Source organism: Pygoscelis adeliae, unplaced genomic scaffold (assembly GCF_000699105.1).
Source record: "Pygoscelis adeliae isolate BGI_AS28 unplaced genomic scaffold, ASM69910v1 Scaffold359, whole genome shotgun sequence".
In the NCBI taxonomy this organism is placed as follows: domain Eukaryota; kingdom Metazoa; phylum Chordata; class Aves; order Sphenisciformes; family Spheniscidae; genus Pygoscelis; species Pygoscelis adeliae.
This window is the reverse complement of record NW_008825553.1, coordinates 1,353,317-1,366,081: the sequence shown is the minus strand read 5'-3', so window position 1 is coordinate 1,366,081 and position 12,765 is coordinate 1,353,317. Positions and strand designations below refer to the sequence as shown.

The 12,765-nt window shown below is 45.3% G+C and overlaps 2 protein-coding genes across 2 annotated transcripts in view; one reads left to right on the top strand and one right to left on the bottom strand.

The window, feature by feature from the left end:
- Window positions 1-109: 109 nt before the first annotated feature.
- On the top strand, window positions 110-8,238 carry RBBP4 (retinoblastoma binding protein 4). Its single transcript, XM_009332157.1, has 11 exons — window positions 110-672; window positions 1,331-1,476; window positions 2,805-2,978; window positions 3,768-3,883; window positions 4,037-4,197; window positions 4,322-4,448; window positions 4,557-4,634; window positions 5,783-5,859; window positions 5,980-6,037; window positions 6,133-6,243; window positions 7,117-8,238. Exons 1-11 carry the CDS (start codon window positions 614-616, stop codon window positions 7,180-7,182), a joined length of 1,173 nt encoding a protein of 390 aa, XP_009330432.1. The 5' UTR covers window positions 110-613; the 3' UTR covers window positions 7,183-8,238.
- Window positions 8,239-8,686: 448 nt separating this feature from the next.
- The window catches only part of SYNC (syncoilin, intermediate filament protein), an 8,523-nt gene continuing 4,444 nt past the window's right edge, over window positions 8,687-12,765 (bottom strand). The window contains exons 3-5 of the mRNA XM_009332212.1: window positions 11,976-12,751; window positions 10,554-10,678; window positions 8,687-9,283 (exon numbers count right to left, since the gene is read on the bottom strand). Coding sequence (XP_009330487.1) covers window positions 9,220-9,283; window positions 10,554-10,678; window positions 11,976-12,751 — 965 coding nt within the window. The 3' untranslated portion in view covers window positions 8,687-9,219. The remainder of the gene's footprint in view (window positions 9,284-10,553; window positions 10,679-11,975; window positions 12,752-12,765) is intronic.

The window sequence follows — 12,765 nt, the reverse complement described above, 5'->3', positions numbered from 1 at the left end:
CAGCCACGGTCCGTGGGTGTGCTCCCGCGGGTCTCGCTGCGCCCGGTCGCTTTCTCTGGTGGTGGCAGATGGCACGAGAAAGCGCGTGAGAGGAGCGAGGCGGCGGAAGGAGCCTCGGAAAACTGGATTTGGGGAACGGGTGGTTCCAGGCTGCACCTGGACCGGGCTGTTTAACGTCGGTTGCTGGACCTCCTGCATTTAAACGCCTCTACAGTTCTGTTTTTTGCCTCCGCAGTATGCTGTGGCACCGAGTTTCAGAATTTTACTACGCTGCTTCTGTTGAGATCGTGAAATTTGACGTAGTTAATATTAATTCCGAGCCTTATATCCAGAAACGAGGATTAGCATGTGCAACAGAGGATTTGTAATCATCTAGCGACTACTCCAACAGAGTAGTCGTAACAGCAAACCAGGGTGTGATGTAGTTGTCTCTTTATTCAGTCGCCCACTCACAGTGTTGTGCGTATGTTGTAAATATATTCGTAAAGGCTAATTGTATGCATTTTTAAAACAAACCACTTTAGCAGCCTTTGATGATGCAGTGGAAGAACGTGTGATCAATGAAGAGTATAAAATATGGAAAAAGAACACCCCCTTCTTGTATGATTTGGTAATGACCCATGCTCTGGAATGGCCCAGCCTGACTGCGCAGTGGCTTCCTGATGTAACAAGGTAAACTGATCCTTTTGCTTTTTTCTTTTAAAGCGGAATAAGTAGTAAATCTAGGATCACTTTTTGTTAAAGTAAGACAGTATGTGACTCCTTTCTGTCTTAAGCACTTTTCATACCCTTGCCTTGCCAACAGCAAGTTGAGGACTATGGGCGCTAGAGAAGATAATCAGTACAGGCATTTTTAATGTGGGAAAATGTCTTCTATTACTGAGAAGATATTTCACACATTTGATTTCCACGTTTTTCTTCTTCCAGCTTCACCCTCCCCTTTAGCAAGCAAAAATCTACTCAAAAATAGAACTAGATATAATTTCCGTATAACCACCATTTTGTCCTAAGCTTCCATAACAACGTTCTGCTTGCTCTGAATGTTCATGCGCCTCAGAGTTGTACTCGGGAGGAGCCGCTAAGGTCTCTTCAAGGAAGGCACGGGGACGGTGGTCTGTCAGAGTGTTGTGCTGAGAGAATTTTAGGTTGAGATCTTGAGTTATGATAAGTGATTTCCTCTGGAGGAAGTGAGTTTGGTGTTGCAGCAGGAGAGCAGCGATAACTTTAAAGAGTGTTATTAGCGTTAGAAGCTGTCATCAAAAAATGTTGCAATCAGATGGGTATTTGTGTAAACCCCTTTTGTTTCTCGTGTAACTCTCTTCCCTTGCAGACCTGAAGGCAAAGATTTCAGTATTCACCGGTTAGTCCTGGGGACCCACACTTCAGATGAACAAAATCATCTTGTGATAGCTAGTGTGCAGTTGCCTAACGATGATGCGCAGTTTGATGCTTCACACTATGATAGTGAGAAAGGAGGTAAGGGACCAAAGATGTGGACCAGGGGGAGTTTTAACCATTTTTCCTTCCCTTCTCAATAAAATATTTGTCTTTCCTTAAAGTTCGGGCAGCAAAGTTCAGGAATTACTTCTAAACTAATCAATTTATTTCTAAGCGATACCCCTACTTAATAGACAAATACTATGGTTTTTTAATGTGTGTAATGTCTTAAGAATATAATGATGAAAAAAGAAGGTGGCAGGCTTACTGCAAAAGTACGTGTGTGGGGGGAAAACCTCACCCCTCCCTGTTTCTCATCAGGAATTGACATTGAATTTCATGGAGTACTGCTTAGTGGTATTTTCATTATCACTTTTGCATTACATAAACTCTTCCAGTGAGAAAGTCACTCATGTAAAAGAATATTTTATTTCGAAGGAGTGTAACGTTTCAAATGTTCTTCTCTTGTCTGAATTCTGCTGCCTGATAGTTGTGCCAGCCCCTCTTGGACAAAAAGATTAATTGTGGTTTGTTTGGTATATCAGACTTGAATTTGATGCTTTCTGTAATCTTAGTTGGCTGTCAGCGTTGCTACAAGTTAGACATTTCTCATTTTTACTTGGTTGAATCTATCTTTCTACCTGGTGAAAGTCCTTAATGATCCAATGTTTGCTCTTCTTTTTGCCGGAAGCCTGGATTGTGCAATTAGGATTTTGATCTTCGGGCTTCTTAGAGTTATTCATGAGCACCATGTTGTCTAATAAATACTTTGTTTCTATTCTATTTTGGTATTTCTCAAAAGTATACTACTCCGATTTAAAAACAAAACAAACAAAAAAAACCCCCTCTTTTTGCCGGAATGGTGCTGTGCAATTTTGTGAAATACTAAGTTATTGTGACTTTACTTATAAAGATAAGGTAGTTTTAGCAAATTATATTACAGTCCCATATCTTAAACGCGGTGCAGCAATTTGTTTCTACCAGAACTGTTTCTATTCTGCAATGCTGATTTTTGTTATATTTGAAAGAGCAGTTACAGCACATCTGTTTCAAATGTGCATCACACCTTCATTACGGATAAGAGTTTTAGATATGATAAATTTGGGGCATGTGTGGTTAAATTTGAAATAGTAAACAATTTTTGGGAAGAAATGGCCTTAACTTAGCCAAAGTCCTGATATTTTGATCTTTCAAATACAGATGTTTAAAACAACATGCCATTTGAAAACTGGATTCTTTCCGTCACAGTTGTTCTTGTGACTGTCTTTCAAAATAAGTGCTTGGTAGTACCAGTAATTGAGTCTGGATCTTCGTGTCTTGATCTGAAACTGGCTTGTTATTTAAAACTACTAAATTCTTATTTCCAGAGTTTGGAGGCTTTGGGTCAGTTAGTGGAAAAATTGAAATTGAAATCAAGATAAATCACGAGGGAGAAGTGAACAGAGCACGTTACATGCCACAGAACCCGTGTATCATCGCTACGAAGACTCCATCCAGTGATGTCCTTGTCTTTGATTACACCAAGCACCCTTCTAAACCAGGTGTCTGTTTCTTTGTTATGTCTATGCCTCAGAGATCAGCCAGCCCTTCCTTAAGAAAAGGTTGATGTAATGACAAAGAGGTTAAAAAGTTCGTGGCTTGCATATCATTTGTGATTTTAGGGGAAAGTAAGTATTCAGTGTAAAAGATTATTTTATATTAAGCTTAAACATATGTATCCAATAGGTATCAATAGAAAGGTATGCTTTTTTTCCTTTTGCTGTTTTACTGCATGTTTTGTCATGTCACTCTATGTGTCGGTATTTGGGGTGGTGGAAGGTGGCTTTTTGGAAGCTATGATTTGCTGAGCTGTTGTCCTGATAACCCTGTAAGGATATTAACAGTCATTTACTGATGAACTCGTCAAGATCGTGTAGAGTAACTAGTTCTGCCACTTGCAGGGGGGGATCAGAAGTGCCTTTCGCACTTTCAAAGTGCAGTTGGAAGTGATGAGAGAAAGAAAAATACTGCAGGTACTATAGCACTAATTTAGAGTGAACCACTGCTAGGCCATCCAGCCAGAAGGAAAAAAAAAAAGCAGCAGCTTGGAAAATCTGCAGTGTGCTTTTATTAAGCTAAGGAGACAAACTGCTCTGTGTTGTCTCAGTGCATTCTGTTTTAATGAGGTGATTCTTCAGTTGGGGAAAATGCTCAAAAGATTAGAGAGGGATCCTGTTGAAAATGTCAAAGCAAAGTTTAGTAAAGCACAGTAAAACTTAATGCCAGGTATTCCAGGATGTGCTGGAAATGATGCTAGGCACTGGAGTTCTTATGCCGCCGCCTCTTTACAGACCCTTCTGGAGAGTGTAACCCTGATCTGCGTCTTCGTGGACACCAGAAGGAAGGTTATGGGCTGTCATGGAACCCAAACCTGAGTGGGCATTTGCTTAGTGCTTCTGACGATCATGTGAGTACTTTAAATATAGCTGGGGTACAATCTGCACTTTGTGTCCCTTGGCAAAGGTCAAAAATGTTTTGGTTTTGAGGGGGAGGAGGTAGGGGAGGTGAAGAGAATGTCTGTCTAAAGATGCGATTTTTAAAAAATTTTATTTTTTTAAAGACCATTTGCTTGTGGGATATTAGTGCTGTTCCAAAAGAAGGCAAAGTGGTGGATGCAAAGACCATCTTCACAGGGCATACAGCAGTCGTGGAAGATGTGTCTTGGCACCTGCTCCATGAATCTCTTTTTGGATCTGTTGCTGATGATCAGAAGCTCATGATGTAAGTGGGGTAATGTCTTCAGAAACTGCGTGCTTCTGTCCCTCTTGCTTTCCCATCTGCTCCTTAGTCCCTCAGTAAAACGGGATATACACCTTTGTTCCAATTCCACGTTTTCCCCTTACAGCTGGGATACTCGGTCAAACAACACCTCCAAACCTAGTCATTCAGTGGATGCTCACACAGCTGAAGTCAACTGCCTCTCTTTCAATCCCTATAGCGAGTTTATCCTCGCTACAGGATCAGCTGATAAGGTACGTCTACCTTGAACTTGGAACGTACTTGTTTAGTTTCTGATGTGTAAATGTGGATGTATATATTTGTTACTTCAACAAAAAATGTTCTTATGGTTTTTTTCCTAGACTGTTGCTTTATGGGACTTGAGGAACCTAAAACTGAAGTTGCACTCCTTTGAATCACATAAAGATGAAATATTTCAGGTATAACAAAATGTCTTCATCTTTTATGCACGTAGACTTAGTTCTAGTTAGCTGTCTGGAAAAAATGAAGAACATTCTTTTCCAGTCCACGTTTTTATTAAATGTACTTGCACTTAAAAACTCACATACTCTTTTCTCTCATCTGCTTATAATCTTCTGGCTTATTGTTGTGGAGCTGTATAGCGCTCTGTGTGGGGTAGAGCTCCAGTACAGATAAGAGTGTCCAGGAAGCTGGGGCAGAACGTAAGAAGGAAACGCTCGAGAGCTTTAGCCACAACAGAAGGGCGAAATGCTAGCAGTGCAGAGTAAATGTAAATTATTCATGGCAGCAGATTGAAGCAGGGAGGCACAATGAAATGGCTGCAGTGTTTTCATCTTCTTAGCTTGGTCCTGCAGGGAGGCTTTAGCCAGTACCCGTTCAAGGGGGTCACCGGAACGTCCTGTGACAACGAACAATTGCGAATTTTGCTGGTGTAAATATAGAACGTTAACCTCACTGGTAGCATGTGCTTAGCAGATGCAGTATTTCCATCTCCAACTCACGCCTTAATCAGAAGAAAAATATGTAGATTTTTCCATAGAAGTGTTACTAGTTAAGACTGTAGTTACTTCTAAATAAAATTACACACGGAATCTTGAAATGTCAGGTTAGTGTGCAGAATTATCTGTTCTTTTCTAATCCTGTGATCCTATTAAGGGGTATGTTTTGAAGAGATTTATCTCCAGCAGAAGATGTGAATGTGAGCTTTTGGGCAGCTAAGCTTAATTACAGTGATTTCTTTTCATGTGTAAACCGTACCTACTACTTAAGGAATTTGTAGTTTATATCTGTGCAATCCTTATTAAGGTAAGGAGCAGCTAATATCCTTGAGAGCTGTTTGCACTTCGTAACGCGTGGTCTTTGTTAGAGGAAGGGTTACATGTGGTACCTTTTTGGTGCTCAGATGCCTTGTTAGCGTATGAATGTTCACAAACCTACCTCCTGTGTTAGAATGTTATTATTGGGCATAGTCATATTTCAACTTAATATCAATTTGAATTCTCACAGAGCTTTTATGATACAAAATACAGTGGTGGTTGTGGTGAATATCTGTCATGTTACAGCTTCTTAAAACTAACTTCCTTTCTAAATTCACCCTTGTCTGTAGGTTCAGTGGTCTCCCCATAATGAAACTATATTGGCCTCCAGTGGTACTGACCGCAGGCTAAATGTCTGGGACTTGAGGTAAATCCCAAATTAGTCACGTTGTCGTGATGAAATATTATTGATGAATTGCATCACACTTCAAAAAACCAACAAACAAACAAACCCCCACCTTTTCACTTTTCCTCCCTTTTTTTATAGTAAAATTGGAGAAGAGCAATCCCCTGAAGATGCCGAGGATGGTCCCCCAGAGCTGTTGGTAAGTCTTTTGAATCTCATTGATTGTTTTGACCTATTATTCATCTCTGTGATATAGATTTGAAAACATTCCCCTTTTTGTTTCCCCATTGCTAGTTTATTCATGGTGGTCATACTGCAAAGATATCTGATTTCTCCTGGAATCCCAATGAACCCTGGGTAATTTGTTCTGTATCAGAAGATAATATCATGCAAGTCTGGCAAATGGTAAGTTGTTTGGGAAGGTGCAGGAAGTGGCGGATGAGAGATGGTGTTGAACTGCCTGGATTTCAGCATTCCTGGCTTTATTTACAGCGCTCAGCATGACTTGCTTTGTTGCACTGCCTAAATCTCAAAGGGATAGTGAAATCCACTCAGGTTTGGTTGGAACAATGGTTTACAAATACTCAGAAGCTGCTTTGTGTTTCTCATGATGTAGAAAAAAAGAAAGTACTGGTGTAGAAGCAAATTTTTCCTTTTTATGTTTGAATGAAAACTGTGTGTGTGAGAACCAAAGATGAAATTGAGGTTTCTGTTAGTTACTGTCTTAAAGAATGAAATCTTTGCAAATGATATAAATGTCCTCCTGAAGATGGAGAGAGGTGGCGGTGAATAGGAAAAGTTTGCTGACCCTAAATTACCAGCTGTTGAAGGTTTTGGAAAACAATCTTGCATCATTTGAATAACCTTTGAGACCATACTCCTAACTGGTTTTTTACCTATAAATCGGTTCACAGGGGCTTTGCTCTTAGCAGCCTTCCATATAGTTCTTTTGGAAGGTGCTGCTGCTAAGTAGAGGATCTACTGAATGTATACACGATAGTCTGTTAATTGAAGTAAGTCTTGCACTTAAAAGAAGGCAGATTTCCATAAGGTACAGTAACTTACAGGGTACTTAGGAAATGTTTTGGAGAGGTGGCTGTTACGAAAAAGGTCGTTTGTGTTGCTTCTCTAACGCTAATGGCCTTGAGGGATCAGGGGTGGGTAATACGTATACGCAGATGAAAAACTGCCACGACTTTTTGAAGTGTTCTAGCAGATGGAATCCTCTTCAGTGTGGTGGTTAAATGCTTCTTCAGTCCCTCCATCTCTGTCTTGCAGGCGGAGAACATATATAATGATGAAGACCCTGAAGGAAGCGTGGATCCAGAAGGTCAAGGATCCTAGATCACAGCCTTTTCCTGTTTCTAGTCTTTTTCCTTCTCATCCTTCTCAACCCCGATATTGATTTAACACTGGTTTTGAGACACACGTAGACTTTGTGTTCAGCCATCCTTCTGTAGATACCATCAACAGGCTTTTTAACCCAGACAGTGAGTACTCCCTAAGAAAAGGGCTCGGCCCGACTCAGCTGGTACCGTGCTGTAGCTCCTTGGTCAGATTTCCTACAGCAACCTCTTGCCTGTAGGGCTGGCTGTCCCGTTTTAGCTGCCTTCATCACACAGAGCAAACTTTGGTTTTGTTGTTTTTTCTTCTTCTGTCTTTAGCTTGCTGCAGCTGCGGGCTTTTGCCTAATTTAAACAAAAGTTAAATCGGTAGAGCTGCCAGAGTATGCTTGGGCCGATGGAAATGATACAAGTGTTAATCCACTGGCAGTTCAGAAATGGAGTGTGGAAGGTCTTGTCCTCTTCAGTACAACTCGAAAGTCTTGGGATTCCTTCAGTTAATCTGTACCTTGTGGATTTTTCTGCCTCTGCAGATACGAAACAGACTCGCAGATTCTGACTTGAACTGAAATTAAATTTCTTTCTATACTTTTTGTCTCTACTGGTAATTCTGGGTTTTTCATTCCTTCCTTCCTTTCCCTTTTCTCCCATCTGCTGGGTGACAGTGGTTTGGATTCGTTAGCTATTCCTGCAGAGCGTTGTTCACCTTCCATGTATTTTGCTCTATTGTGTGTTTCTTGAGCTGTGTTTTCACATATATTTCTTTCCTTTCTGTGAAATGGTTTTTAAAACTTGGGGCCACCAAGTTGTAAGGGTGTATGTTTTTACCAACTGATGTACCACAGATGGCATGCCCGGTAACCTAGAACAGCATTGGTAGCTGGTATCCGTAAAGCAAATTAAATGTGGATGAACTACTTTTTTTAGGAGTTAGTCCTTGACCACTAGTTCCTGCACATCTTCCACTAGGTGCCTGTTCCACCAGCAACCTGTTACTCTCCATGCTCCTCATGACTAATTGTGTGTAAGTGCTTCAGATGGAATAAATTTTTTCTACATAAATGCTGTGTAGCTCTGTGATTTTTGTGTTGGCGTTTCCCTTCTGCATCAACTACTCTGTCGAGAGTAAAGTGTACCTCTTCAGAAAGCAGAGAAAGCGAAGGAATAGTCTCTGCCCGTATGTGTCCTATGAGACCAGGTGCTGGTTTAGATAGTCCTTAGTTTATAACGTGTGGACGCTTCTCCCCCTCCTTGTTTCTGCCGCTTTCTTTGTGAAATGGGCACTTAATCCCCCAAGCAGTCAGGAACGCGCTGAAGCGTGCCTTCCACCTGAAGCGTGCCGCTGTCTGGATTTTGGGTCTGCCTTTAGCCCTTACTGCAGAACTAGGGGTTTTTTTTTTTGTTACTCTGCAGCATGAATAGTCAGATACCTTACAAGTACCTTGGCTTGACACACAAGCTTGTTATTTTCTCTTTGAGACGCAGCTTTGAGAATGAAAAGGATCCTTAAACTCTGACCTTTATTTTCAGTGTGAGACTTTATATAAAGTGGAAACCTATTATCCACAAACTAGTTTCTGTGGCCCGCGGTGGAGCATGTCACAATACAGCAGAGACCCTTGAAATACAAAAGAAAACCCTGTTAAAAGGATGAAGCTTCTCTTGCATGTAAACTTTAAAAATCAAACCCGCTAACACTGGCTTCCAGAACGATACTTTCCGTGGAGGCTTATACGATCCACCTGTGGCACAAGACAAGGTAACATTTTCCAAACACAGCAAAAACATACATCTGTTATTCTTCGCATATGTCCGTCGTTCAGTGCAAGTATTATTTTTTCTGCTCCTCTGTGGAAAAGCAGTTTTAGTACAAGATCAACAGCAGCACCTTGGGAAATACACGTGAGCAAATGATTGCCTGGTATTCCTGGCTTCAGGCAGCTGCTGTGCATCAGGTAGGGTAAGCAGCGAGAGGAGACGTCCCCTGCAGATGCCTCTGCCCTTTACTTCTGCTACGAAGAGGCAAAGTCCGTCGTTCCTAACAGTCCTGCTCTGCTTTTTCTTCCGATTTGCAAAGGTGGCCGTAGATTTCTAAGCAGCTCCTGTATGGGTAGAAAGTAAACTTAGGCTACTGAATATTTATATAAAGTACTCTGGCTGGAGAAAACGGGGAAGGGGCACGTGCTATTTATGAAAAACATTCTTTCTTTTCACAGTATGGAAGAAAAGTGATTAGGAGACACTTAAACTGGCTCAGCGCGTGGTCTTGTGAGCGTGCGGACCTAGCCCAGCCCTTCCAGAGCCCTTGGCAAACAAACGTGCTTTAACAGAAGGGAATGTCACTTTTGGTGTGAGCTGAGGGAGACGGCAGCTCGGAGCCGTACTTAACTCTGAGGTCCCCGGTGCAAATGTGAAACTTAATGAGGAGTCCTGACATACGAGAAGCCTTGCACGCTACCGCTTCCAGGGACGGCAATTTGTAGATTGCCAGGAGTGAAGAGACTGCGCTGCTGCACCCGGGCTTAAATATTGGTCTGTGATTTAGACGTGTGATTTGGAAGGACCGCAAGCAGCAAATCACGGGGTTGTTGGGATCTGGTCTGAATCGTAAATGCAGTTACTCTTACTAACGCATCTTGGAATGGCTGGCGACATGACAGGCTGAATCGGAGATCTCTTTCCCCTGTGCTTACCATGCTAAAGTCTTACCTGGATAAAAGAAAACTATTACCTATTTGTGGTAGGGAATATCCTCCCGTGGTGCGCTTGCGTGAGGAGGTTTGAGCGGAGAAGGTGGAAAAAAGAACACTAAAGTAACAGTGAAGCTACAGAAAATGGTTAAGAGCGTGTACAGCTGAGATTGGAGTAACACACAACACCACAAAGTTTGGTGAGTAAAACAGTCCACAACCTTACGGGCATTTTCTGGAGCTTTAAAGAATCCTGTGTAATAAAGAAGACCTGAGTGAAATCAGCAGTAGAGAGCAATAAGCAGAAGATCGTTCTCTCTCATTGGAGAGCATCCACAACGGTGTTTCCCAAACCTAAACCTCAGCTCCTTTCCACGTATTCCTAAGGAAACCGGCACTGTGTTTTAAGTTGTCATGCCCGCTTCTTGGAAAGCAACCTCCACTCCTTGTGCACAGGAATTCCCACCAAATCCCTATTTGCTGGATGGCAAAAGGCCTGGAGTTCCCGCTCTGCTGCCCCACCGGCCCCCTTGCTCCCACACCGGCCACGTGCCCAGGGACCAGGAGAAAAAGCCCACGGTGTCCAATAGCTGTGTGGCCACCAGCCTCTCTTCTCCACCATCCTCCTCCTCCCAGCCCCTACCCAGCCCCCGCACACCGCAGGGACGAGACACAAACGCACTTGTAGATGGAGAGCTCCTGGTGGAGGCTGGTCCTTAGCTCCTCCAGTTCCTGGTTCTTGCGCTGCTGGAGCTGGACCCCGTTCTTCAGCTCCTTCAGCCTGTCTTCCAGCTCCTCAACTTGTTCCTGGGGAGTAAGAAGACAAGAGTGGATTATCTGGGGGAGGAAGGCTGCCTCGGTGCCCACGCTCAGCTGCTGCCCACGCTCTCATGGGGGGATCTGCCTGTCGATGGTGTTGGTCTGGACAAAGCGCAGCCAGCCTGATGGCTGGCCAACCACCGTCTTAAAAAACCTCTGCAAAAAAGCTTTGTTACAAAGGTGGGAGCTTGGGCTGGGATGTGATGCGTTGCGTCCTTAGGCTTCTCTTGGCCGGTTGGTTTTACCCCCTAGACTACTTCGTGTGTGTTTTGAGAAGCTGTCAGAACTGTATAAACCTATGAGTCAGGAGAAGATAAACAAGGAATTTTGGAAAAAGAAAATGTGGAGGCACATCGGGCACATCTCCAAGGGAGAGCCGACCCTGAAATCCGAGACGAGCTGTGTCGCGGGCGCTGGTGACCTGGTCCCCAGCTCAGCAGGGAGGAGAAGTGATGGAGGGGGGGGGACGCCAGCTTCCAGAAGCAGCTCAGAGCCAGGCTGGGAGGAGGCAGCGATTACGAGCCGAGAACATGGAGTGTTGAAATGGGGGAGATTAATTGTGGAGCCTCTTTGCCAAACATGCTCTTGTAGATATTGAATTGCCTTGTCCCTCAGGACAAGGTGCTGCCGGGGGATGCCTGGCGCAGCCAGAAATAACCCTGTCGGGAGGCAGCCCAGACCCTGGGCTGTGGGCACAGGAGGTACGACCCTTCCTGGCAGTGGGAAGGGCAGGATCTGCCCCGGCAGGGCTGGACTTTTGAAGAAAAGCCACCTTTATTTAAAACTGACTTTTCCAAGCACCTTAGCTCAGCCCCCGTGCTGGTACAAGCTGCGGGAAACGTGCGGTGCCTGTGCTCAGCAGCATTGCTCAGCTCTGCCACCGGCCTGCTCTGGGAAGGAAACCCCCCGTCCCCCCTGCCTCGTCCCTGCTCGCTGGGGCCATTTCCGAGGGGCAGGTCAAAACCAAGTGAGAATATAATCAGGAGAAACCTTTTTTTCCGGCAGCTCATGGGGTGAAGCCCCAGCACTTTCCCACCGCATCCCTGTAACCTCGGGTTTGCCCTACGCCCAGGGGCTGCTGCTTTGCCTGGCCCGTGCCAGGGTGGGGGATGCTTTTGACTTCAGCCAGCAGGAGACACTCCACCTCCTTACCCTCCTCATCCACCCTGCTCCTTCCCTTGGCCCTACGAGCAAGACCTTCGGCATCCACATTTCACCGGCTGCAAAGAACGGCTCCCGCTCTCTAAACAAGAGGGTGCAAGGGGTGCCCAGCTGGGACGCGTACCCGGTACTGCCCGACCTCTTCATCCCGCTTCTGCTTGACGAGGACGATCTGCTCCTCCAGGCTCCGGTTCTGCAGCCACAGCCGGCTCACCTCCCCCTGCAAGGGCCGCAGGGCTTCCTTCATCCCCTGGATCTCCCCCTGCATCTCCTGCAGCGCCTTCGCCCCTGCCTCGCGTCTCTCCAGCACGGAGAGCCGGCGGCTCTCCTGCAGGTACAGGTTATCCTGCCGACACGGCGGCGTCTCCAGCCGTTGCCTCAAAACCTCCTTCTCCTTCTCGCAGGTCTCCTTCAGCTGGGACAGTTCGCCGGAGAGCTGCCCAGCCTGGGTCTCCAGCTCGCCCCGGTAAGCAGCGTGCTGGGAAAGGTCGTGCCGCCGGCTCTCCAGCTGGTACTGGCAAGCCACGCAATCCTTCGTCACCTTGAACAGCTTCTGCTTGATCTGCCGGATCTCATCCTTCAGGTTGTCCCTCTCCAGCTCCACCTTGGCCAGCAGCCGGCAGGCCGCCTGGATCTCCTCGTGGGCATGGCGGATCTCCTGCAGCGCCGGCTCCCGGAGCTGGGTGAGCTCCGCAATCAGGCTGTCTCTCTCTTTCTCCAGCTGCTCGACGGCTTCGATGCACTCTTGGAAGTAGTCCCCCAGCTCTTCGAGGGTGAAGCACCGATGCTCCGCACCATCCGTGTCCAGGGGACTGCCTGCCCCCTCTGCATCCATATCCAGCGGGATCCCTGCCCCATCTGCGTCCGCGTCGGCTGGGGTCCCTCGCCCGTCTGTTGTCCCTTAGAGCGGGATC